This window comes from Tursiops truncatus, chromosome 15 (assembly GCF_011762595.2).
Source record: "Tursiops truncatus isolate mTurTru1 chromosome 15, mTurTru1.mat.Y, whole genome shotgun sequence".
Lineage (NCBI taxonomy): Eukaryota > Metazoa > Chordata > Mammalia > Artiodactyla > Delphinidae > Tursiops > Tursiops truncatus.
Window position 1 is genome coordinate 3,013,547 of NC_047048.1, and position 27,699 is coordinate 3,041,245.

The 27,699-nt window shown below is 43.1% G+C and overlaps 1 protein-coding gene across 1 annotated transcript in view; it reads left to right on the forward strand.

The window, feature by feature from the left end:
• The window catches only part of SDK1 (sidekick cell adhesion molecule 1), an 822,147-nt gene that overhangs the window by 654,242 nt on the left and 140,206 nt on the right, over window positions 1-27,699 (forward strand). The window contains exons 18-19 of the mRNA XM_073791836.1: window positions 19,120-19,235; window positions 21,066-21,258. Coding sequence (XP_073647937.1) covers window positions 19,120-19,235; window positions 21,066-21,258 — 309 coding nt within the window. The remainder of the gene's footprint in view (window positions 1-19,119; window positions 19,236-21,065; window positions 21,259-27,699) is intronic.

Below are 27,699 nucleotides of genomic sequence, written 5' to 3' on the forward strand. Positions count from 1 at the left end.
CACGTCTGATTTGTCTTATTTACATCTGTATCCCTAAATCCAAGCACAATGCCTGATGCGTAAATAAACAGAATGTAAATAGCTGTCTGATTACAGACAGACCCTTGCTGTTCCTATTTCGGTTTCCAACACTGCACCGATTGAATGTCCGCGTGCAGCACAATGCCTGGCCTTCTCCCCCGAGTCTTCTGCTTGTCTTAGAAGGAGAGCCGGGTCCCTGCTTGCCCTGCCCCACACATTGTACCTCCGCAGCCTAAAAGCTGGTCCCAGATGCTTTCTCCTCAATGCCTGGAGCAGGAAGAATTGGGAAAAATAAGTTCAGAAAAGGACGCACAACACTTTTTAAGTGTTAAGGTGTTTTCTTACGCTGGCCGTTAAAAAAAGATCCTTGAGCTGCTTTGTCCAGGATTTGCTATCCTAATAATGTGTTAGGAATGTTTAATGCAGTTAGACATTTACGGGTATCAAAACCCCAAGAACCGTCACAACACGAGAACTCAGCCGTCGCCTGTAACGATCTGGAATTAACAGTAACGCCCAACGCACAAACTGTAATATATTCGTGCCCACAGCAAAGTGTAGCCCGTGATTCTTCCACATGATGATCTGCTTCTCCCCTCTCTGAAAGGCATTTAATTCTGTGGGGTCACCTGGAGAGGGAGATGCCTGGGAATTCTGGGTAGATACTTCAGTCCCTGATACTAGCAATCATATGCTTTTAGGATAAGGAAAATCAGGGTGTGTGGTTTGTGGTGGAGACCTGAGGACCCACGCTCCCTTCTGTGGTGTGGACGTTGTTGGGAGCAGCTGTCCTGCCAGCGGCTCTGTTTCCAGTGAGTGGAATTTGAGCAGAAGTGAGGAGATGCTCTTCTAGGCAAGGGGGGTGCCCTGAATGCTCGCCTGCCAGGCTGCTCACAACCAGGAAGACTGACCTTGCCCTGTAGGGCGATGAGAGATGAACTGCTATTGTGTAGGACACTGAGATCGCACAGTTCACCTGTAACAGATAAGGTAGATAAGGTATCTCGGGGAGATGCAGCTGAGCATGTTAGCATATGGAAATTTTGTCGGGCAATGCGCTGTAATTTCGTTCTGTACTAAATTCAGCTAATTTTACAGCATTATCAGTGGGCCGTTAGCATCTTTAGGTTGGGTTTGCACCCGTTGATAACGGGAAACAAGCAGGAAGCGGAAGTCAATCACTTTCCTGCTACAGAGGCCACGCCCACCTGCCCCATGAGACGTTGTGAATTCCCTGCGGGCACGTCCCAGCCTCAGTTTACTAATTTTATTTGGCATGTTGTGACTCTCCCAGACGCCAGGTAGCTCCATGGTCAGTGTAGGTTTCTTTCAATTAACTCTTACTTTAAACTGTTTCTGCCGTTTACGTAGATTACAGAGAAGATGAATTTTAATGATCAGCTAGAATTTACTCGGGGATCCTGCAAGTAAGCTTTACGTAATCTGCATGATATTGTTTGAGTACTTGAACGAAAGAGCAAACATGAAAACCACTGGTGTCTCTCTTTTCAGCTGCAGAGACTGGTTCAGGAAAGGTGCTGGCCTGGCGGAGTCTCAAATTCTGTGCACCGTAAATAGCAGTAGACGTTCCTGGAAGAAAAGGTGGAAAAGAGTCACTAGGAGTCACCTTTGGTCACTCAGAAGGGGCCACAGGCTACCAAACTCATTTCCTTTTGGGGGAGGGTTACCGAGTCGATGGATCCAAATAGTGTATTCATTCGGTGGCTTGATTTCCACTCGCTCATTCATTCATTTATTGACTCAGTCAGCACCCCGTGGCTGAGAGGGGGAATGTGGATTGGGTGATAAAGTAATTAGATGGACTCCAAGAGCTCAGCTTTGCCCAAAGAGTGTCATTCACTTGATGGACCGCCGCTGTGAGGGTGACTCCAGTTGCAAAACCCATCAGTCTTCTGGGCTTTTCTTGGTCAGCACTTCTGTCAGTGACTTGGAGGGGGTGGAGAGGACATGCCGATCAAACATGCAGGTGTCACAGCTGAGACGGGCCATTCAGATATTCTGTCCCCGAATCAGAAATAAAAATAAACTGCTGTGTTAGATTGATGGCTGAAATCAGGCTGAAACATAAAAGGGATAAGCCAGACACTGCGTTTACATGCACACAACCAGCCATGTGACAGAGGGAGGGAAGACGGGACTTGCCAACGGTTACCATAAAAAGAGTCAGGGAGGTGAGCTGAGCACAGATCCAGGGAGAGCGTTGACCGTCACCTTGTAGATGACACACTTCCAAGTCAAGGCAGATCGTAATGCCACAGAATCCTGTTTGGGCTGGATGCCACCCTGAGGGATGGTGAGAACTCGGGGCCTCTGCAGACGGGGATGACCAGCACGGGCAGTGCTCTGTCAATCATGTCATGTGGGAAACGGGAGGGAAGCGGGGTGTTTACTTGGCCCATGGGAGCAAAGCCCAGCTGGATATTTTTGTGATTTTCATTTAGTCTAACAGCTCTGTGGGCAAGGAGACAGACAGGCATCAACAGGCAGCAATTGTGGAAGGAAGGGTTTCAGTTCCGAGTAAGGAAAGTCCCTTTACAGCGTACGGCCAGGGCGCAAGTTGACTAAAGAGCAGGGAAGGCGTCTAAGAAGCTCTGCGGGCAGCAGCTGAGTGGCTGCCTGCCGGAGGAGTGGCAGGTGGGCTCCCGCAAGGACAGGTTGGTGAACCCCAGGACCTCACGGTGCTGGAAGTATACCTACAGGAAAAGGAGGGTACAGAAATAGAAATTAGGCTTCTCATCGACTTTGAAACCATGTAAATATTGGGTTGGCCAAAAAGTTCATTCAGGTTTTTCCGTAAGATGTTACTAAATTACTTTAAAACATTTATAAAAGAAATTCTAAAAAACTGAAGGCAAAATGAAACGAACGATCATAGCGGTATTTTGAATTGGTGACTTAGCCAAATGGAAAGTCACTATTTCAAGGAACTTTAAAACATGACAGTTTGATTGACAATCCCTAGCACAAAACCAAAATCAAAAGCTGGAGGAAAAAGATAAAGGTCCAAAGCTGTTTTCAGCAATCGTGTTGGTAATGGTAGTGCTGGGTTTGGTCTCTTAAGGTGCAGCTGTATGAGTATCGTGACATAAAGCAAATAAGGATTGTGTGGATGTTAGGAACGGAGATTTTTGGCAAAGTTGAAGCCCTAAATTGTAATTGGCAGTACGATGATTTTATCTTCAAAGAAAGAAAGAATTTCTTGTAAAAAGGCCTGGATATAAGAACCAACCTAATAGCACTGAGCTTCCCAGTAACCCCCCAAAATAAACAGGCTTTCTTGGGTAAATGGATGATTCCAAGTCAGGGACAGGCAATAAATAATATATCATATAATATGTAATTCCAAAAAGTAAAGAAGCTTATCAGACACTCGTGAGGGCTTGTCAGGAAGACTCCTGTGCCCCTTGAAGAGGCTCCCACTCGTTAAAGGTGGGATAATGTGAAAATCAATAGTAATAACTGCAGTGAATTGAAGTGTTCCAAATACGTTTCAGTCCATGGATTCATAACACTATATATGTTAAAAGCCTCATTAGGGCTTCCCTGGTGGCGCAGTGGCTGAGGGTCCGCCCACCGATGCAGAGGACACAGGTTCGTGCCCCGGTCTGGGAAGATCCCACATGCCGCGGAGCCGCTGGGCCCGTGAGCCATGGCCAATGAGCCTGCGTGTCCAGAGCCTGTGCTCCGCACTGTGAGAGGCCACAACAGTGAGAGGCCCGCGTACCACCAAAAAAAAAAAAAAAAAAAAAAAGCCTCATTAGTCATCTTTGGAGAATGCTAGGGAAACTATTACATACTGAATTTGTATAAAACTTTCCAATCAAAATCCCAAAATTTTTAGTGAGAAACTTGACCTTGATGGGTAAACACAACTTACTCACTGTCTGGTTTTATTCTTGAGATGGTCCCATGCAGATACCATCAAGACTTTTCATGATAACCTCTTCAAATATTTGAAAGTAACCATTGACAAGAAAGTATTTGTACAGGTGGTCACAAATGCCTGAAGATTATTTATTGCCTTTTCCACAGTTGAGAGAAACTTCTTTCTTGCCATTAACCAGAATGTAGATAATTCAGCCTCTTTAAATTATACTTTAAGGGTGGTGTTTCTTTAAGTTAACAGTTCTTCCTTCTATTCCTTTGACAGATGTAATGTCAAACGGTTTTTGTGATAATGTGAATGGATTTGGAATCTGACCAAATGTTTTTCATATCAAGTATTTAAAAATAATGGGCATTTCTGTATATCTACACAGATAACTGCTGCGAGTCCTAATAATTTTTCTTTAGAGTTCAAACACTGATTCCTTTAGAATTATAAAGCTGATTAGATGTCACTAGTGAACAATTTTTAACCCTATAAGGAAGTTGAAGGTTTGCTTTGAATCCATCCATTTTGCACATACATGTTAGTAGACAGTCACAAGGCCTGGGGAGTTCTCTGTTGTGTCCATTCAGGTGCTGAAAATGTCACTTAATGACCATTTTCGGTACCAGTAACTTTTCCTTCAACAACCCTTCAAAGTGAGACCCATTCACTAAAAACACTAAGAACAATGGCAATAATAATGCTTTGTTCAGTTCACAGACTCTTGCAAAAGCTCTCGTAGACTTCAATTTGAAACTGAAATCGGAAATAGGGAAGTTCCATTTATGAATAATACTGTTAGAAGATAAATGGTTGGCATGGCAGGTGATCCAGAGACAGACCCAGTTGAGATCATTAAATCAACATTTCCATTGCAGGCCGATGAGTACTGACTAATGTACAGCACCAGCTGGCATCCCTCCAACGAAATTCTTTTGTCAAAGTGGTATATTCTGATTCCATTGCTTGCACAAAGCGAAAGACAGGTGGGACTGCAGTGGCTTGGACTTTGTTAGATTTTCCTCCTGATAACGTCATCTAATGAGGAGTTCAGGTGTACAGGCTACCCCTTACAGACGAGAACTTCTCTGTGACTTAAACAATGGATTTCTTCAATCTCAGGCTTTTCAGATTGAATTTTGCCATAAAGTCTTTTTTTTTATCCTTTGCGTTTTTTAATGTAACTATAACTGATTTACAGTATTGTGTTAGCTTCAGGTGTAGAGCTTCAGATTCTTTTCTATTATAGGTTGTTCCAGGATACCTGTATTGAATATAGTTCCCTGTGCTGTACAATGAATACTTGTTTATCAATTTTATGTATAGTGGGGTGTTTCTGTTAATCCCATACTCCTAATTTATCCCTCCTCCCCACCTTTCCCCTTTGGTAACCATAAGTTTGTTTTCTATGTCTGTGAGTCTGTTTCTGTTTTGTAAATAAGTTGACTTGTATTATTTTTTTAGATTCCACATGTGAGTAATATCATATTATATTTGTCTTTCTCTGTCTGATTTACTTAATATGATAATTTCTAGGTCCATCCATGTTGCTGCAAGTGGTGTTATTTCATTCTTTTTTATGGCTGAGTAATATTCCGTTGTGTATATGTACCACATCTTCTTTATCCGTCGACGGACACTTAGGTTGCTTTTGTCTTGGCTATTGTGAAGACTGCTGCAGTGACCATTGGGGTGCCTGTATCTTTTTGAATTAGCGTTTTCTTCTTTTCAGGATATATGCCCAGGAATGAGATTGCTAGATCATATGGTAATTCTATTTTTAGGTTTTTAAGGAATCTCCAGACTGTTTTCCGCAGTGGCTGCACCAATTTACATTCTCACCGCAGTGTAGAGGGTTCCCTTTTCTCCACACCCTCTCCAGCATTGATTATTTGTAGACTTTCATGATGGCCATTCTGACTGGTTTGAGGTGATATCTCATTGTAGTTTGATTTGCATTTCTCTAACAATTAGTGATGTTGAGCATCTTTTCATGTGCCTGTTGGCCATCTACAGGACTTCTTTGGAGAAATGCCTATCTAGGTCTTCTGCCCATTTTTTGATTGGATTGTTTGTGTTTTTTTGATATTGAGTTGCATGAGCTGTTGATATATTTTGGAAGTTAAGCCTTTGTTGGCTGCATCATTTGTGAATATTTTCTCTCCATAGGTTGTCTTTTCATTCTGTTTATGGTTTCCTTTGCTGTGCAAAAGCTTATGGGTTTGGAGTTTGGGGTTTTTTGGAGCACGAGCCACGCATCTCGTTGCGTGGCCCTGCACCTTGCGTGGCCCTGCAATAAACCTTCCTCTGCTCCAAAAAAAAAAAAAAAGCTTATGGGTTTATTAGGTCCCATTTGTTTATTTCTGCTTTTATTTCTTTTGACTTGGGAGACTAATTGAAGAAAATATTACTGCAATTTATGTACGCAAATGTTTCACCTATGTTCTCTTCTAGGAGTTTTATGGTGTCCTGTCTTATGTCAGGTCTCTAAGCCATTTTGAGTTTAATTTTGTGTACGGTGTTAGGGAGTGTTCTAATTTCATTGATCTACATGAGACTCTCCAGCTTTTCTCCATTGTATATTCTTGCCTCCTTTGTTGAAAATTAATTGACCATAGGTGCGTAGGTATATTTCTAGGCTGTCTGTTCTGTCCCATTGATCCATATGTCTGTTTTTGTGCCAGTACCATGCTGTTTTGATTACTGTAGCTTTGTAGTATTGTCTGAAGTCTGGGAGGATTATGCCTCCTGCTTTGTTCTTTTTCCTCAGGATTGCTTTGGCACTTCTGGGTCTTTTGTGGCTCCATATAAATTTCAGGATTATTTGTTCTAGCTCTGTGAAAAATGTCATGGGTAATTTGATAAGGGTCACATTAAATTGGTAAATTGCTTTGGGTAGTATGGCCACTTTAGCAATATTAATTCTTCCAACCCAAGTCTTTATACCTTTCTGTCAGCATTGGTATACAAAACTTATAAATTTGTTCTCTAGTGTCTTGTTTATTCCCAGTGTCCATTTAGCTTTGATGATTTCATCCTTAGCAGCCTGTCTGGTATGGGGTACACTGTGGTGCCCCTGTCCAGAACAGTTCCTCTAGGTGACACACCCATCCCCAATGCCAACACCTGGTCTGTTGAGGCTCAGAGCTGTGGCCCTCCTGGGCATTGCTACTGCCAAGGGGACGTGCCCCTCCCAAGGGGACCCCCTCCCAAGGGTCAGTCTATGACCAATGGCTGGTTGCTGTGGGCACAGAAAAGTCCAGTCCCTTGGCCTCAGTTTAGGACAACTCGAAGGGGCATCCCTCCTCTGGAACTCCCTGTGGGATCAATGAGACATCACTGGAAGCCTCTCCTTCTGCCCAGCCCTGGCCTCTTCTCTTCCTTGGCAGCGTGTCTACGGAGCACCCATAAATCTTATACAGAAAACTCTTCGTGGCCAGAGTCTGTTTCCAGGGCACTCGGTCTCATACACGTATGTTTTTGAAACATAATGTTGTATGCATTTCTTCTGAGGCAGTCAAACTACTCCTACATATCAAGTGCAGTTACCAACATCAGTACCCATCAGTCGGCAGTGGAAGCTTTTCTGATTTCATAATCTTCCAGACTGAGTGTGTCTCCGGGTCATCTGACATGTCATCCGTGCAGCTTCTAACCGTGTTCTTCAGAAATGGTACCTTGCCTGTTTCCTGGGTTTCATTGGTCTCAGACTCATTGCTGACAGTTTCTACACAGCCTGGCAATGTGAGTGATTCTGCAATTGCAGGAGGAGTTTGGCTTTAGCTATTAAATGCAGGACTTTGTAACTAGCTTCTTGTACTCAGACTGGTACAGTTGTAACCAGACTCACAAATACTTGTCCTTCTTACTTTGTACCTGCAGACAATTTTCCCAGTTCTAATATTTTTGTGTAAGAGTGATGTTTTGGGGAAAGGTGCTGGCATAATTTTCCTGGTATCTTTGCTTCCATCAAATACTACATTTAGGCTGAAGAAGAAGATTATCGGAACACACAAGTCTGAATTCTAGATCAGCCTTGTCATAGTCCCTGATTAGAAAATGTTTCTACTGTTCTGACTCGGTATACCTAATGATGTTCCTTTAATCAAAAAGTTGTTCATTATGGTGAGAAAATATGTCTTTATAAATACAAAATAGTATTAATAAAATTGACCTAAATAATTTTAATAAAGATTTACATATTTAAATATCAAGTACAATAAAGTGGACTATATGTATGTATGTAGTAACTTCAGAAATCAACTTTTCAAAAAGTTTTGGTTGAACAAATTCTTAAGAAAGTTTTCAAATAAATCGGGTTGGAAAATCCAAAAAAAATGCATGCAGTAAGCAATATTGATACATTCCTTTTTTATTTAATTAAAGGATTAAAATCCTGAAATGCTCATGACATATATAAGTTGTGTAATCTCTTATCCAAAATATTTCAAAAAGTAAATTATTTGAAGCTGTAAAACCCTGTAGTCCTTTCTAATGAGTTGACTTCATTAAGTAGGTTATTTTTTTTCCTTTTTTTAATTTGCAGTGTAGCTGATTTGCAATGCTGCGTTAGTTTCAGATGTACAGCAAAGTGATTCAGTTATGCATATGTATACACATATATAGATAATCTTTTTCAGACTCTTTTCCATTATGGGTTATTACAAGATATAGAATATAGTTCCCTGTGCTATATAGTAGGTCCTTGTTGTTTATCTGTTTTATATACAGTAGTGTGTCTCTGACACCAAGTTCTTAAAGGGCAATCTTAAAGGGGGGAAGAAGTGGCTCATGGGATTGGCAAGGTGTACCACACAGAAATCTTCCTAGAATCCTTTAGACTCTCTCTTTATCAGACTTTTTTCGCTATCTGCAACTGCCAAAAATCATTCTCTCTCCCCCTCTCTCCTCACACACACACGTACACACACATGTACACACACGTACACACATGCACACACGTGCACGCACATGCACACACGTACGCACATGCGTACACACGCTGTACACATACGCATGTACACACATGCACGTGTGTACACATGCACACACACACACACAGTTCCCTACCTCCCTGCCACACCGCTTTCTCTGCCCTTCCTCCTTCATCACTGGCTGTCACCTCTGTGGCCAGTGGCCCTCACTGCCTTCCAAAGCCCCCTGGGAAGCATACCCTTGCTTCCTTCTCTGATTCCTCTTCTTCCGTGGGAAGCAGCCGCTTGGAATTCAGATGGACCCATTCATTCTCCACTTCGTTACTTACTAAGCCACGATGGCCACCCTTGCCAAGACCAGTACCATGTACTTTCACATATTTGCTTCCTTTTCTTCAGATTCTACAGTTGAGCACCAAGGAATCCTCTTTTTTTTTCTTTTAATAGACCTTTATTGGAGTATAATTGCTTCACAATACTGCGTTAGTTTCTGTTGCACAACAAAGCGAATCAGCCATAGGCATACACATGTCCCCAGATCCCCTCCCTCTGGAGCCTCCCTCCCACCCTCCCTATCCCACCCCTCTAGGTCATCGCAAAGCACCGAGCCGATCTCCCTGTGCTGGGCTGCTGCTTCCCACCAGCTGTCTTACGTTCAGTAGTGTATATATGTCCATGCTACTGTCACTTCACCCTAGCTTCGCCCTCCCACCCCATGTCCTCAAGTCCATTTTCTATGTCTTCTGTAGGTTATTATTTTTAAACATGTTTTTAAATTTCTAAAAAATGATTCATTTTGAAATTTCATCAAGAATCAGATCTTGCTGAATTTACATAACTATCCAAGACGAAAGGAAGGGAATGAGGGAGAAGAACAGATTTTATTTAAATCATTCATGTTTTATCAGGGAGCACTTAATACCAGAAAATAATCGTAAGCATAATCACACATGCCCTGTATGTATGACTAGGTGAAAATACTAACCAAATTAATTGAAAAAAATACCCCCCCACACTGAACAACAACAACGATTCGCTGATGAGAAGCAACTTGCAGCTAAAGTAAAGCTCAGCTTGACACGCTGGACGAGTGGGCGTCAGGGAAGGCGTGGCTTAGCCACTCCCAGCCCCCCTGGCCGCAGATACCATATATTGTAGAAAGTGCAAAATAGTGACGGATTCAGGAGGTTTACGGAGCAAGTCTATGTATAGTTTCACTTTTTAAATAGACTGTAGAGGAATTTTAGGTTCACAGCAAATTTGAACAGCGGGTACAGAGATTTCCCATCTCCCCCTGCCCTTCCCACAGCGTCCGTCCCTGTCAGCGTCCCCCTCCAGACGGTATTTCTGTTATCGCTGATGAACCTATTCTGACGCCTGTTTATCACCCAGAATCCATAGTTCGCTTCAGGATTTACTCTTGGTGTTGGACTCTGTGGGCTTGGACAAATGTAGAATGGCACGTGTCCGCCATTACAGTATCACACAGAATCGTTTCCTTGCCCTAGAAATCCCGTGTTCCGTCTGTTCATCCCTCCCTCCCCAGCCCTGACAACACTGATCTTTTTCTGTCTTCAGTTTTGCCTTTCTCAGCATGTCATATAGTTGGACTCCTAAGGGATGGAGCCTTTCCGGATTGCCTTTCTTCGCTTAGCAATGTGTGTAATGCACACATATAGTTTTCAAATGTAGTTTCAACAGTTGTACATTTTTGAGTGGCTGTAAACAGTGGTTTACTACTGTGAAAAGTTGACAGACGTGAGAATCTCCCAGCCCCGGTGCACCCCGTGGACAGCACCCTGATGGGACCACTCTACCCTGCAGTGCCCCCTACTCGCCACTCTCTAAGAAATCCATTCTCAGCTCCCAGAAATGGCCCTCGTTTTAGGTTGCAAAGTTTTCCATAAGGAAAAGGACTCCTGTATCTGAAACCACTCCTGTGGTTTTCCTTTCACGTAACCTAGTTGTCAGGTGCCCTCGCGTGCTGGGTGCTTCACCACAGAGCTCCTTGTCCTTGGCTGTGAGAATTGAGACAGTATCCAGTGAGCTAATGCTGTATCCCGCTTAAGACCGAGGACACGCTGGGGTCTGTGCTGTGGGGGAATTACCTGGTGAAAATGGATTTTTTTTTTTTGAGCAATGAAAATCACGGAAAAGCATAACACCTGTCACTTCACCAGGCCTCTTCAAGGCCTGCAGCTAGAAGCTTGGAAAGAATGGTACTTCAAATGCTGATTATCTGGGGAGAAAAGGTCCCTGGAGGCCTTCCTCCCAGCAGCAGGAGGCCACAGCTTCCAGCTAGGATCCTGGTGAAGACTGAACTCGGCTCTGGACACGTGGGCCTCCACCTTTCTGCAGACCGGTGGCAGCTCAGAGCCTAAGCCCGGCCTTCCCCAGAAGGGCAGGGTTACCTAACTGTTTCAGCCACAGTGACTCGTGTGTTTGAAGCACTGTCAAGAAGGATCTATGGGCTGTAGGTCTTCTTCTCACCTGAGGGAATTTTTAATCCCGTTGTTCGCAAATCTGAGTCATTTTTGATGACAATAATTAGGAAAAAGAGAAGCTGAAGGATCTGAGAGAGAAGAGTGCTGAGAAAAGTTGGCGATTTTTGGAGTAAAACCCAGGATGGGTAAGAGAAAGGAATCTGAGGCTTCAGAACCTCTATCCTGTGACTTTGGGGTGGAGAGTGTGTGCAAAAGGGCTGGACCCCGTGAGCTTTGATGTGAGGACGGCACAGACAGTGGTTCTCGAGTCTCATGGTTGTGTGCCGTCTTGGGTAATGAGAAGGGAGGGGGAATTGCCTTCTTAACCGGGTCAGCCAGGGCTGGAGGCCTGGGTCCTGGGGTGCGGTGAGGGGCCAGAGCCAGGCAAATGAGCGCCTCTCGGCGTGGCTGTTACGTGGCACCAACGCAGCCTCTCGGCGTGGCTGTTACGTGGCACCAACGCAGAGCAAAGCAAAGAACAGCAGGAGATTACTGCTCATTTCGTTTATGCAAAATGCCATTTTAGTAAAGTGTTTGATCCGTATGGTCTTAGTTTAGAGAAATGTAACAACATTTGACTGGAAAGTTGTGCGGAATTTCAGAGTCAGTGATTGGAAATGAAATCCCAGAACTAAGCCTGCGAAGAATGAGAGCGTGGGTTCTGAGAGAAAACGCCACAGCTCTTTTCAGTCCTTTCTCAAACAGCCCTTGATAGTTTTCCTTCCCCGTCCCTTTCCCTCTTTTTCTCCTTCCTCCCCTTTCCCTCTTTTCCTTCTCTCTTCCAGGGGAGATCGTCCCGGTTATCCATTGCTGTAGGATAAACTTAGAGGCTGAAGGCGTCGTATCTCATGGTTGGGTGGGCTGGGAATTGGAGCCCGGAGGGGCAGTGCCTTGTGCCCGGTCAGTTGGCAGATGGGCTGGGCTGGCGGGTGGGTGTCGGGGGAGGGGAGATGGGTTCACTCACAGCAGGGAAGGCTGTGAGGCCGGGCACGCTGGGACCGTCCACGTGCGCACCTGCACACAGCCTCTCCAGCATGGTGGCTGCAGGGTCACCAGACTCCTGCCATGGCCTCTCGGGGCTCCCAGAAAGGACGGTTCTAGAGATAAGGAGTAGAAGCTTCTAGTTCATTAAGGCCTGGGTTGTATTCTCTTGGTCAAAATAGTCACAGAGCCTGCGTTCAGGGGGTCCAGACACAGACACCACCTCTAGGTGAGAGAAAAGCGTCAAAGAACCTGCAGCATTTTTAAACTCAGATTTGTCGCGGTATAACTGACGTACAGTAAAATTCTATCTCGAGGGTAGAGCTCTGCGCCTACCCTCAGCCCTTGGCAACCATCCGCGTTTTCTCTCCTTTAGCTTTTCCTTTTACAGAATATCATAAACATGGGAAAACCCGGCCTGTAGCCTTTTGGGTCAGGCCCCTTTCCCTAGTGTAATGCATTCGAGGCCCACCTATGTTGTTGGTGAGCGTGAGACGTTCCTTCCCGCTCACTGCTGAGCAGTGTTCCATCCCATGGACGGACCATAGTTCGTTCTCCTCTCCACCAGTCGAAGGGCTTTGGGATGTTTCCAGTTTATGATGGTTATTACTAAAGCTGCTATAAACGTGGCATACGGATTTTTATGTGAACTGAAGTTTTCGCTTCTGTTGCATACATACTTAGGGGTAGGACTGCTGGATTCTGTGGCAAGAGCGTGTTTAACTCCGTAAGAAACTACCAAAGTGTTTCCCAAGTACCTGTTACCATTCCGCATTCCCGTTAAAAGTATGCGACTTCCAGTTGCTTTGCATCTTCACTAAAATCTGGTCACTGTTTTATTTTAACTCTTCTAGTAGGTATATAGCGGTATCACATCACGATTTAATTTCCCTGGTGGCCAGTGATGTCGATTGAGGGCCTTTTCATGTGCTTATTTCTATCATTATATTTTCTTTGTTGAAGTAACTGTTTAATTAGTTTTGGCAATTTTTTGAGTTTCTGGTTTTCTTATTATTGAGTTTTGAAAGTTTTTTGTATATATTCTGAATAAAAGTCCTTTATTGGATATGTGTCTTACAAGTATTTTCTCCCAATCTGAGGCCTCTCCTTTCATTTCCTCAGCAGGTGTCTTTCATAGAGCAGAAGTTTACAGTTTTCTTCTTTTGTGGGTTGTACCCTTGCTGTCATATCCAGAAATCTTTGCCTAACCCGACATCAAAACTATTTTTTCCTAGAATTTTTGTAATTATAGATTTACATTTAAGCCTGTGACCCGTATCCGTTTTGAGTTAGTTCTCATGTACGGTGTAAGGTATGGACCCAGATTGGTTTCTGTGGGGTTTTCTGGCATATGGGTGTCCAGTTCGTTCCAGCACCGTCTGTTGAAAAGACTCTCTTTTTCCACAGTTGGCCTTTGTGCTTTTGTTAAAAACCAGCTGACATGTATGTGAATAATTTCTGAACTCTGTTTTGCTGATCGATGTGTTCCTCCTTTCTCCAGTAACACTTTGTTTTAATTACCGTAGATTGATAGTTAGTTTTGACATCATGTAGTAAAGGTTGTCCAATTTTGTTCTTCTTTTTGGAAATTGATTTTGCTATTCTAATTTCTTTGTTTTTCCATATAAATTTTAAAGTCAACTTTTCAATTTCTAAAAACTGCTAGCTGCAGTTTTGGTTGGGATTGCATTCAACCCATAGATCAGTTGGGGGAGAGTTGACACCTTTGTTATGTTGTCTTCCAACCCATTAATATGCGACTCTTCATTTACTTGGGGCTTTAATTTCTTTCATCAGTTTTCAGCATACGGATCTTGCATACAGTTAGTTAAATTTATATCTATTTCATGTTTTAACTGCCATGTAAATGGTACTGACTTTATTTTATTTTATTTTATTTTATTTATTTTTGGCTGCGTGGAGTCTTCGTTGCTGCGCACGGGCTTTCTCTAGTTGCGGCGAGTGGGGGCTTCTCTTCGTTGCGGTGCGCAGGCTTCTCATTGTGGGGGCTTCTTTTGTTGCAGAGCATGGGTTCTAGGCGCAAGGGCTTCAGTAGTTGCAGCACGTGGGCTCAGTAGTTGTGGCTCGTGGGCTGTAGAGCGCAGGCTCAGTAGTTGTGGCGCACGGGCTTAGTTGCTCCGCAGCATGTGGGCTCTTCCCAGACCAGGGCTCGAACCCGTGTCCCCTGCATTGGCAGGTGGATTCTTAACCACTGTGCCACCAGGGAAGCCCCAGTACTAAATTTTTAATTTCAATTTCCAGGTGTCCATTGCTCATGTTTCAAAATATAATTGACTTCTGTGTTTTGATCTTGCTAATTTCAGTTCTAGGAGTATATAGACTGAGGAATTTTCTACATGGATGATCATATTGTCTGTGAAAAGAGAGAGGTTGTTTTGTTTTGTTTTGTTTTCCTTTTCGATCTGTTTGCCTTTGATTTCTGTTTCTTGGATTACTGCACCAGCTTGCCCTTCCAGAATAGGAATGGCAAGAAAGACACCTTTGCTTTGTTGCTGATCTTAGGGGAAAGCGTTCAGTTATTCATTTTAAATAAGTTGTTGGTTGTAGGTGATTTACAGATGCTCCTTAGCAAGTTTAGTACGTTCCTTTTAATTCCTAGTTTGAGGGGGTTTTTTTAATCACTATTGGAGGTTGAATTTTGTCAAATTCTTTTTCTAAATCTATTAAGATGATTCTATTTTTAAAATTCTATTGATAATGTTGAATTACCCTGATTGATATTCAGATATTGAGCCAGCCTTATGTTTATAAGATAAACCCCACTTGATTAGGATAAATTGTGATTTTTACATATTGCTGAGTTTGACTTTCTAATATTTTATTAAGGGTTTTTGCACCTGTGTTCTCAGGGATATTTGGCCTGTAGTTTTCTCTTTTTTATTTTCAACATCTGTTTCTTATTTTGGTGTTAGGATAATGCTTTACAGTGTCTTTTATTTCATTCTTCAAATGCTTGGTAGAATTAACCAGTGAACCTTATATGCTTAGAGGTTTTTTTGTTGGAAGGGTTTAATTTTGTATTCAAATATTTGATAGCTCTTTGACTACTCAGGTCATCTATTTCTTCTTGAGTAGATTGGAAGTGTGTTTCTTTTAAAGAATTTGTTCATTTCATCTAAGTTGTTGAATTAATGAGCATAAAGATACTCAGAATGCTCTTCTATTCTTTTAATCTCAGTAGGGTTTATGGAGGCGTCTCCTGATACTGGTGATGTTGGTAATTTGTGATTTCTGTCTATTCTTGATCAGTCTGGCTAAGAGTTTATTGATATTTAAAAGAACCAGCTTTTGGATTCATTGATTTCCTCAATTATTGTTTATTTTTATTTCATTGATTTCTGCTCTTTTTCTTTACTGTTTCTTTCCATAGGTTTAATTTACTCTCATAGATTCTTATGGTAGAAGTTTAGATTCTAATATAAACATCTAAATGCTATAAATTCCCCTCTAACACTTCTGCATCCCCAAATTTTGATATGTTGTGTTTTTCACTTCCATTAAACTGAAAATGCTTTCTAACTTTCCATGTGATTTCCTCTTTAACTCATGGGATATTTTGAAATGTGCTCCTTAATCTTGAAGTTTTTAGGGATTTTCCACATATCTTTCTGTCGTTAATTTCAAGTTTAATTCTGTTGGGTCATAAAACATACTTTTTGATTTCAGTTATTTTTAACTTGTTTAGGTTTGTTTTATATGACATGTATATTTCAAATATGTCCACCTCAGTTAAGTTCCATATGTGCTTGAAAAGAACGTGTAGTATGTTGTTATTGGGTAGATTTCAAAAGAAACATTATGTAGGTCAAGTTACTTGATGATGTGGTTCTTGTAGATCCTTACTGATATCCTTTGTCTACCTCTTTTTTTTTTTAAATAAAGGAGTGTTGAAGTCGCCAACTATACTAATAGATTTGTCTAGTTTTTACTTTCAGTTTTTTCAGTTTTGCCTTTTGTACTTTGAAGCTCTGTTGCACCTGCATTTAGGATTACTGAGTCTTCTTGGTGAATAGGTCACGTCATCCTTATATAATATCCCTCTTTATCATTGGTTTTATTCCTTGGTAGGGTATTTACTTTGACTGATATTAATATAACCACTCCAGATTCCTTTTAACTAGCGTTTCATGTATTTTTTTCCATTCTCTTTTAAGCTATCTGTGTCCTCATATTCAAAGTGGGGTTGTTTTAAACACCGTGTAGTTGGGTCTCGCTCTTCATCCAACTGATAATCTCTCTTTTATTGGCTTATACAATAAAATATATTGACAATATATTACATTATATATTTAATGTAACTGTCGATATGATGGGATTAAAACCTGCTGTCTCGCTAATTGTTTTCTATTTGTTCTCTTATCTTTTTCCTTTTCTCTTCCTTTTGCCTGCCTGCTTTCTGATTCATTAGATATTTTTACAATTACATTATTTTTTCTACTCTTGCCTTATTTATATCTCTTTTTCAAATCTGTTTAGTGATTACTCTGGAGTTTAAATATATATATCATTCATTAACTACAATGTATCTTGAAATCCATTGTGTGACTAATGTAGGGACCTTGTAACAGTATACCTTCAATCCCTTCTTCCCACCTTTTGTGCGATTGTGGTCAGTCATTTTATTCTTACCTATGTTATAAGCCCACAATAAATTGCTACTATTTTTTGAGAGCCAAAATAAGAAAAAAGTACATTACATTTACTTCATTTTAACTGTTTCCAGAAGTCATCAATTCTTTGCATAGATCTAAAGTTTTGGTGTCTGATATCATATTCCTTTAACATTTGTCATAGTGCATGCAGATCTGCCAGTAATGAATTCTCTCAGTTTTTGTCTTTCTGAAAATGTCTTTTTTTTGCTTTCATATTTAGAAGATATTTTCACAGAATGTAGAATTCCGGGGTGATAGATTTTTCTATCAGTACTTTAAAGATATCACCCCATTACCTTCTGGCTCACATAGTTTCTGATGAGAAGGGCTGTTATTCTTGTTTTTGTGTCTTACATGCATTGTACCTTTTTGTGTATCTGCAGCACAGACTTTCTATGTACTCCCTTGCTAGCCCACATTCAGCCTTTAGCAATTCATTAAGAATTTCGCTGAATTTTCCCAATTGTGTGGTGTCCATTGCTCTTTCTCTCGTGCTCTGTCACAGGCGAGCCCATGTTCACATTTCAACTCCTTGGGGAGGTCCGTCTTTTCTTATCTTTTAGACACTTGGTTGCCCTGTGACCTCAGCTTCCTTACGGGCTCAAGAAAAGTTCGGACTCTATCGTTTGTTCAGCTTTTTCTCATGCTTAATGGCTGCGATGTTCTTTCCAACTTTCTACAGCCTAGGCAAAGCAATCCCCGTGGCCATTTTTAGTCCACAAATTTTGGATGGGTGCTGAGTGAGAAGTGGGACAGTCTTCTTGGTGACTTACTGAGGGAGAGACCCAGAGATAGCGCAGCCAGAGCAGATGGGAAAAGACAGGTGACCTGGAGCGTGACTGGAGGGGCCTGGATGAATTCTATGTTTTTCACCTCTGCCTAATGAGATGAGCTTCTGAAGAAGAGTGTAATGAAAGGTGTATAGTAATTTTTAACAGGACCATGCTCTGTCCTCACGTGTTTTGTGCCAAGAGACCCTTGTCTTTGTTTCTGTACCTTAAGCCAAAGGGTCCTTTGGGATTCAGCGTCTTTCTTTTGAAACAAGCTCCTGAAGAACCAGGACCTTCGTTTGCATCCTGCAAAACGTTGCCGTGGCACGGCCAGTGGACTGGTACCCTCTGCAGGGGCCACTGAGGTTATCGTCCTTAAAAAGCTGGCCATGTCAGGTCACTGCTGTTTTACAAGGCTTTTGATTCCCCATTGCCCGTATGCACTGTTGCCCACTGCGTTCGGCGTGTGAGGCAATCCCCACAGCGACCTGTCTACTTCTCCGCCCCTCTTACCCCCGGGCCCCATGTCCAGCCATGCTCACTGTTTTCTCGCCATTCACCAGGTTTTTCATGAGACCACGCCTTTGCTCACTCCGTTTTCCCAGGTGCGAGTGCCTTTCGCAAGGCCTTTCCCTCCTCAGAGTTCTATCCCAGACCTAGTGCAGGTGTCTTCTGATGTCAGGCCTTCCGTGCTTCCCTAGGGCAGAGGCTCTGCCCCGTGTGTTTTCTAGAGTTGCTTGCCTGTTTCAGTTCTGTGAGTGCTTCCCCTAGAATATGACTCCTTGAAGACAGGCCACTGGGCAGGTGTATAATTGGGCTCAGTAGCTGTTGAAATCAATAAAAGAAGTGGAAAGTGGAAATGTTTTAAATGATAATTTCTATGGCAGACAAAGAGAAATTTAGCCTACAAATGAATAAATACCAATACCTATAAAAATGATTTTTTTTTTCATGTGAAGGATAATTGAGCTTGAAACACTGTGACATATAACAGGGAAGGCAGATTTCTGGATGAAAGCTTGCCTTGATCTCAAATATTGGGTAACTGAAAAAAAAAACCAGAGAACGCTTTTGTTTGCTATGCATCCTGGGATCCCTAGGAAAGGCTCGCCCACGGGGCTAAGGTGATCCGGTCCGCTTTTCTGCGTGTGCCTTAAAAAATTCCCCAGCAGAAAATGAGAAGTCGCCCAGTTCTTCTTCTTTGTAACGTCACGATTAGCTTCCCAAAACGTCCATCACCCTCCCCGTTCTCAGCGCTGCGATCGCTGGGGAATCCTGAGCAGCAGCTAAGCATCTCTTCTCCCCTCCCCTGCCCCGCGCCTCCTGCCGCGTGTCCTGCTGTCTCCCTCCGCTGCCCTGGAGCAGTGCCGACCTCGCCCCCGCAGAACGTGCAGGTGGAAGCCGTGAACTCCACAACCATCCAGTTCCTGTGGAACCCTCCACCCCAGCAGTTCATCAACGGCATCAACCAGGGCTACAAGGTAGGCGCCTTGGACCACAGCCTCCGGGCGGCTGCCGTGGTGTGTCACGGTCTTGTGATGAGTGAGGGGGCTGCCCGCCCCTCATTTCATCAGGAACCCACGGCATCCGGTTACAGAGTGTGTTGACCTTCTGGGGTCACCTTTTATCCAGGGTCTTTTCGTCAGCTATACTGGTTCAGAAACTCAAATTATTGGTTATCAGGAGGATGGTGCACGGGAATTCCCTGGCGGTCCAGTGGTTAGAACTCGGTGCTTTCACTGCCGAGGGTGCAGGTTCAGCCCCTGGTGGGGGAACTAAGATCCCGCAAGCCGCGCAGCATGGCCAAAAAACAAAAAGAAAGAAAAAAAGAGGACGGTTCATATAGAACTGAGCAATGTTACGAGAAGAGCCGTCCATTTTCAAATGCCCAGTCGGAGACTTATCCCTGTTGATTGGAATCGGCACGTGTACAAACCACTTCTTCCCGGAAGGGCGTTCTCTCAAAGCGCACTGGGTGCAACTGAGTGGTGTTTCTACCAAGTAAGGATAAGTAGGTCCCCCTCTCGCTACTTTAGGGAAAGTTCTGTTTGTAGAACTGGGACCAGCTGACTCGGGGCACCTATCCGGACTGAATTAGAGACAAGGACAGACTCCTATCTGCCCTTCGTCTGAGTACCCGAATATGTTACCTTCGGAGATGTACCTGGATGCAGTTTCCAAAAGTACAGGTTACTTTTCCTTTTAGATCAGCATCTCCTGGCTGGCCTGGGAGACCATCTGAATGGTACCTGCAGCATGTTCGCAAATCTTCTGTGACAGCAGGTGAACTCAGGGAGTATCTTTATAGAGAATTTGCTTGAAAACTTGGTCGTTTCAGATTCAGAGTGTTATTGCCTCAGACACACAGTTAATTCTTTTTCCAATTTTTTTTTCCATTTGGATTCAACTTACTAAAACACTTGGTTTTCACTAGAAAGGCAGACGTAGCTGGAAGTTTGTCCTGCCTTTTTTTCCCCCCCAGAGGTATCTACAGTCAGAAGCTCCTTAGAAAGGAAATCATGTTGATCAACGAAGTGGATTCTGCCTTCCTGACTCTCCTGTCAGGTCTTATTGGCAAGACTGGGGTGTTCATTCGATGGCTTGGTTGTCGGCCTAAAATCTATATAAATATGCTCCTTGTTCTGCACAGTGTCCATTTTCAGACCTAATTAACCCTAGAAATGTTTGGTGTCAGAGGAATTAAAAGTCACACTCATACATAATGTTGCCAAAACATTAAAACAACTTCCCTTGGAACGTGTATATGTACTACATTTCTTTAAAAGTATAATGTCTCCTAAAATCCTTTTTAGAAAACTGGTGTCATATGAATTATAAATAATTACCATTGTTCCCATTGAACCAGGGGCTTCTTTTTGAATCCGCAGGTGCCTAACTAGAAAAATATTTGTACTGATGTTTGATTGCACTGATGCAGTTGAATAACAGTGATGTCATCATTATTTCTAAATGTTCAAAAATAAATATGTTCTGTAACATGTTTAAGTGAACAGAAGGTGAAGGTTTGAGGAGTGTCCATTTTCCCAATATGAGTTAGAGTAGATATTTTATTTATGTACACATGTATAAAAATATATATAAATATACATATTTGTACTCAATAATCTACGAGATATCTTTTAAACTCAATATTTTTCAGTGAGATTATAAAATGTAGGCTGTATGGGGTTCCTTAATTACAACTTTGCTTTCTTTGAAGACATTTTAATCGTGAAATAAAATTCTGGTGCAGACTTGAGGGTGAAGACATGCAATTAAAAGGATCTCTTTTTCACCCCGTTCCATCCCAGCTTCTGGCGTGGCCAGCCGATGTCCCCGAGGCCGTCACTGTCGTCACCATTGCTCCAGATTTCCATGGAGTCCACCACGGGTACATAACGAACTTGAAGAAGTTTACTGCTTACTTCACATCAGTTCTGTGTTTCACCACTCCGGGGGACGGGCCTCCAAGCCCGCCTCAGCTCATACGGACACATGAAGACAGTGAGTACTCCTTTCCCAGTTCTTATCGATAGCCTTTAGCCAGTTGTCAAAGAGGTTTGGGCCACTGTCGTATCCAGCACAGGGGAGGAGCCAGGGTGGGTCTCTAGCAAGCTCCGTGTTCTCAGTGTGTTCACAGTCTGCTCACCCTGGAGAGGTAAGTCATTGAAAGTAGTAATAATGTTTGCAGAGATGGTCTGTGGAGTATGGAAGGAAGCCTGGCTAGAGGAAGGAGCTGTGAGGACAAGAGGGACAGTCCAGTCCCAGCTGTACAGTCAGCCTTTGGTCTTGTCTTGCTAGACTTCTCTTCACTCAGATTTCAACTTCCAATCCCCTTACCTTCTTCTTGAATCTCCCCTTAAAGCCTCCCAGCCCATGTCTTCCCCGACCTTCCCCAGGGGAATCTCACCTGCGCCCCTCTAAGACCCTGGACTTTCCATTGTCTCCAGCTGGTCAATTCAGATCAGCTGTTTCTCTGCTCCTAGGCCAACTGACGCTTCTGGAAAACATTTTCTGAGAAAATGATCACAGATGTGCATAAAGATTTATATACAATGAGGTTAGTTACAATTATTAGTAATTGAAAAAAAAATGAAAAACATTCAAATGTTCCAAAGGGGGATAATTGAAAACCTATGGAATGACAATATACTAAATATTTTGTAGTTATTAAAAAGAAATTTTGCGAGGAAACGGTCTTGATCTCATGTTACATGGTAAAAAAAAAAAAAAAAACAGTATACAAAACTATATGAGTTACAAATTTTATACAAATACACTTGTATAAGACCCTATTAGCTGAGAAAAGACCTTGAAGGAAATATATCACAATTCCGACAGTTGTTATCTCCATGTGACACGATTATGGGTATCTTTTACTATTTTCTTCTTATTTCTCTGCATATTCTCTTTGCTACAATGAGTAGGTACTCTTTTATAAGGAGAATTAAAACTTAAATAAGTTTAAAAAGGCTGCCACTTGTCTCTCCTCCAGCTTCCTCCTCTCCCATCTCAGCTGGGCTCTGGGTGTGGTCTGACCTTCTGTACTTATCTCTGCTCGGTGCTGTCATCCACTGCTCCGCTCTGTCCTGCCCCCTGAGACCCAGCTTCACTGTCCTCCCAGCAATGACACTTACAGAGGTCAAGGCCGTGCAAGTTGAGCTTCCTCACTTCCCCCCCCTTCCACCTGAGTTTCCCTATGTTCTCACTCTTGGTCCTCTTCCCTCCTCTCTCAGAGGATGAAGAGTCTGACCTTTCCTCAGCCCACAAATATGCTCAGGTCTCCCTCACCCAGAAGTGCCAACTCCCTGACCGTGCTGCCCACTGAGTCACCCAGCTCTCAGTATAAACGATTACTCTGCCTCCTAACCTCTCCCGCTCCCCATAACCCCTAGCCACCTGGCTTTCACTCCACTACTCTGCTGTAACCGCCTTGAATTGACTCAAGGTCTGTGTCAAATTAGTGACACAGGAAGAATAGAAATGGATTTCTTGACCCTCTGAGACCACTGATATTCCTTCCATTAAAAAGATAAAAAGTAACTCTGCCACTATTAACTGATCCCTGATGTTCTTTCCATACTCTGACTTTGATCTGCTATCTGCTTTTTCTTTAACTGAAATTTTATTGAGATAGTTATAGATTCACATGAACTTGTAAGAAATAATACTAAGATCCCATGGACACTTTGCCCAGTTTCCATCAATGGTAACACTTGCAAAAGTATAGTACATCACAACCAGGGTATCTACATTGATGCAACCCATCGATCCAATTTAGATCTCTGCAGTTTTACTTGTTCTCGTGTGTGTGTGCGCGCGCCTATGCGCGCATGTGTGTTTAGTTCTTTGCAACTTATCACATGTATAGGTTTGTGTATCTACCATCACGATCAAGATACTGCATGGTTCCGATACCACAAAGATTCTTCTTTTATAGACATATCCATGTCCTTCCCTTTCTTCCTTTCTAATCTATATGTCCTTTATTTCTTTTTCTTGCCACATTGCAATGACTAGAATTTCTAGTACTATGTTGAATAAGAGTGGTGAGAGCAGACATTCTTGCCTTGTTCTTGATCTTAGAGAGAAAACATTTGGTCTTCCACTGTTAAGTATGATATTTCTCATAGCTGTTCTTTATCAAGTTGAGGTAATTTCCCTCTGATATTAACTTGCTGAGAGTTTTTGTCATGAATAAATGTTGAATTTTTTCAACTGCTTTTACAGCATCAATTGATATGACCATATGATTTTTCTTTTTAGTTTGTTAATTAGTTAATTAACTAATTAATTTGTTAATTAATTTAGTTTGTTAATTGATAAGGTTGATGGTTCAAATGTTGAACCAACCTTGCATGCTTGGAATAAATCCCACTTGGTCATGGTGTATAATTATTGTTCATGTTGTGGGATTCAGTTTGCTAATACCTTATGGAAGATGTTTTACATCTAAGTTCATGAGAGATATTGGTCTGAAATTTTACTTTGCTGTATTTATTGTCTTTGTCTGGTTTTGGTATCAGCATAATACTGGCCTCATAAAATAAGTTCGTACTCTTCTGTTTTCTGGAAGAGATTGTGTAAAATTGGTATTCATTCTTCTTTAAATGTTTGGTAGAATTTTTCAGTGAAATCCTCTGTTCCTGGAGAGTTCTTTTTTGGGAGTTTTTAAGTTGTAACTTCAGATTCTTTAATGGTTACAGTAGTGTTCAGTCGTCTATTTCATTTTGGTAGTGTGTGATTTTCAAGGAATCAATCCACAAAGTTGTTGAATTTCTGAGTGTAAAGTTGTTGGTAGTACTTCCTTATTGTTTTTCTAGTGGCTGCAAAATATATAGTCATATTCCCTATTTCATTCTTTCTTCTGTTTTTTGTGGAGGTTTTTGGTCATTCTTCCTAGAAATTTATCAACTTCATTGATTTTTTTTTGAAGAACCGCTATCTTGTTTCATTGACTTTTCTCTATTGTTTTCTTATTTTCAATTTCATGGATTTCTGCTCTTATATTTCCTTCTGCTTGATTTGGTTTATTTTGCTTTTCTGTTTTTAATTTCTTGGGGTAAGCACTTAGGTGATTGATTTGAGGTCTGTCCTCATTTCTGATGTCAGCATTTAGTGTTATAAATTTTCCTCTTCACACTGCTCTAGTTGCATCCCACATATTTTGGTACGTTCTGTCTCATCTTCACTGAGCTCTATACATTTTTATTTCCTCTGAGGCTTCCTCGTTGACCCATGGATTATTTAGAAGTGTGGCATTTAATTTCCATGTGTTGGAGATGTTCCTGCTGTCTTTCTGCCTTTGACTTCTAGCTTGGTTCCATTACAGTCAAAGAACACACTTTGCATAATTTCACTTCTTTTAAATTTATTGAGGTTTGTCTTATGGCCCAGAACGTGATCAGTCTCAGTTAAGGTTTCATGAGTTCTTGAAAATATAATGTGTATTCTGCTTTGGAATCTGCCTTATAATTATAAACTTTCTATAGCCCTCATCAGATTTTAGGATTAAAAGAGACAGTTGGTCAGGTGTAGCCTTCTCTTTTTTCAAAAAAAAATATTAAGGCTACCTCATCAAGTTCTGTGTGTACTGGGCCTGTCATAATTACAGGGGATTCATTCATCCATCTGTCCAACATACAAACGTGTATACATACTTCCATTCCGAGGTTTGTAGAATACCTATTATGTGAGAGGTAGCCAGCTGCGTGTTGAAGGGGGAGCAGAGATAAGTAAGTACAGCCTCTGCCTTTAGAGCTCCCAGCCTAATCAGATCTGAGGTGGACAGGACTGAGGTCAGTGCCACTGAGGAAGGAGGTCGTTAGCAGTGGCTGTGGCAGCCCAGGGAGGAGTGACAGAAAATACCTGGGGGGGTCAGGTCAGTCTTGTGGAGGAGCTGAGAACTGAGGTCAGCCCTGACGGATGAGCTTTTGATGCCAAGAATGGTTGAGAAGAGATAGAACCCGTAAAGGCAAAGGGAGTAGAAGAGGGTGTGAGAGGGTATGAGGCATTCAGCTCAGCTTCAGTGTAGCCTGTGGGGTGGGGGTGACCCTAGAGAACAAGTTGGGAGCCGACCCAGGAGAGTCTCAACTGCTAAGTTAAGACGCTTAGACAGAAATAGTCTAGGCATTGGGGAACCACAGAGGGATTTCCCTTAGGGCTGTGACTTGAGTGTTTCAACAGCTCTGTCTGGAGGTTTTGTGATGATGGGCTAGAGAGAAAGGTGATGCAATCTGGGAAGAAGGCAAGTACTTATGTGCACCTCTACACCAGCGGTGGAGCCAGCAGTAGGGGAGACGCTAGAGGCATGTCACAGAGAACTGGGGGCTGGTTAGACTTCGGGGGTGGGAAGAAGGGGTTCTGCAGATCACTCCACATACTTCAGCGTAGGTGACGGGGCAGATGGTGATGCCCGTGACTGAAAGGAGGGAAACAGGTCCAGGGTTAGGACGCTGGGTTTGGTCGGATCACACTCACATGGAGGCAGGTGTGGCCTGTGGGCAGCAGAGAGTCTGAAGCCGTAGGTTTGGGAGTCCTAGCAATGAGCGATCATGACCTTATTTTCCGAGGAAAATAATTGAGGGAATATAATTGAGCCCGTGGTCTAACCGCAGATGGAAATATCTGATATCAGTGCCATCCACCTAAGTGGATGCAGTCGCTTTGGGAATCAGGTGGCCGTAAGAGGAACGAGAGGCTCCCTGGGCGCTGGCCCTGTCGTGTGAGGGGAGGCCGGTCTGGGGACAGTGCAGGGGGTGGCGAGCAGAGGGACCTCTGGAAGAAGAAGGGACGTTCTGCTTGCTCGGAGGCTCCATGCTCCACTCCTCTGTGGGAAAACACAGCCTAACAGCTTTACGTCTGCAAGCGGGGTGGGAGGGGAGAGTCCCCATAACTAAGGAAGGTGGTGGTGAACTCTAGGAGCGGCTGTCAAGCACCCCTCACGGCCCTTCATCATTTGGACGTTTTCCTCTAGTTCATTATTGAAAGAAGAGGCCAGGGCCGCATCTCAGCAACGACCATGGCCAGGTCCAACCGGATGTCAGGTTTTACTTCCCAGAGGACATTTGTTAAAAATAAAAAGTGGCAAAAAGCAGAGAACTTCTTCAGATAAGTGAGAGAAGACTCCTGGCTGAATTCTTTACTAAAAAAGCCCTATTGTTGCCAGTTAAACAGACAGACACTGACTATGGGGAAACATCTCACAGTGCTGTGCAGCCAGGAAACAGAGCCTTAAGGGCCGCCAGGCCCGCCGTTCGTAAGGACGAGAGAGATCAGGAATGTCTGGGGAATTGAGAAAAACGGCAGTGATGTCATCTTTTTAGAATTTTCTAACTGAACCACCATTTTTTTGATAGGCAGGGAGCCTGTTCATCCTACTTAGAAAGATAGAGCATCCTTGTAAGTAGGGGCGATCTCACTGAAACGGGGGAGGTAGGGCTGCTGTCCGCTCTTGGGGGGGGGTGTGGCCTTTAAAAGAGGACTTGGTAATTAATAAACTCCTACCCCCAACATCTTCTAAAAAAAAAAAAAAAGTGTATGGAAAAGAGGACTTGGGACTCTGGGTGCTGGAGGAATGGCCGCCATCGCTCTGTAGTGACGGCGCGGACGGCGCCACGGTTAGCCCCACGTCCAGCTGGCCTCCTTCTCCAACGCTCTGATGAAATAAGAACTTGGGGCCAGGGTGTGTGGAGTGGGAAGCTCAGTAGAGAGGAAACAATATAAACTTAAGCCTGGACGTTGCCAGCTGGTTCCAGCAGAGCTAGAGGACAGGACTATTTGGGCAGGAATCCAGGGAGCAGAAACACTGAGAATAGAAAAGGAACCAAAAGCTTTCTTTGCTGCTCTATCGATTGAAAAAAGAACAAGTCAGTTCAAAAATCCGTCAGACTGTCTTTCTGGAAACTCACAGTTGGGGGAGGATGAGATGGTCCTGACAGCCGTTCTCCTTTACCACGTTCCACACTCAGAGAGTGAAATGTGGGCTTCCCCGGTGGCGCGGTGGTCAGGAATCCGCCTGCCATGCAGGGGACACGGGTTCGAGCCCTGGCCCGGGAAGATCCCACGTGCCGCGGAGCAACTAAGCCCGTGCGCCACAAGTACTGAGCCCCCGGACGGCCCTGCGGTCCCCCCAGAGCAAGCAGGAGGCCCCCGTGCCAGGCCCAGCTCTGGGCTTGCTGGGTGCATCCTCGGGCAGTTGCTTCACTGCCCTGGGCCTGGCGTTGAATTTTACGGCCGCAAAGCCGGGGAGGGATCCGAGCAGATTCGTAATGTCCCTCCGGCTCTGAGAATCCGTGATCTTGGATCTGTTGAACTCCTGTTGTGGCCTCTCAGGCCTTTTCTCTCTGGTGTTCTTCAAAGTGACAGCAAGTTCATCTTAGAGATGACTTTATATTCTGATGGTACGATAACTGACAACTAGTAACGATAGCAGCCAACGTCCAT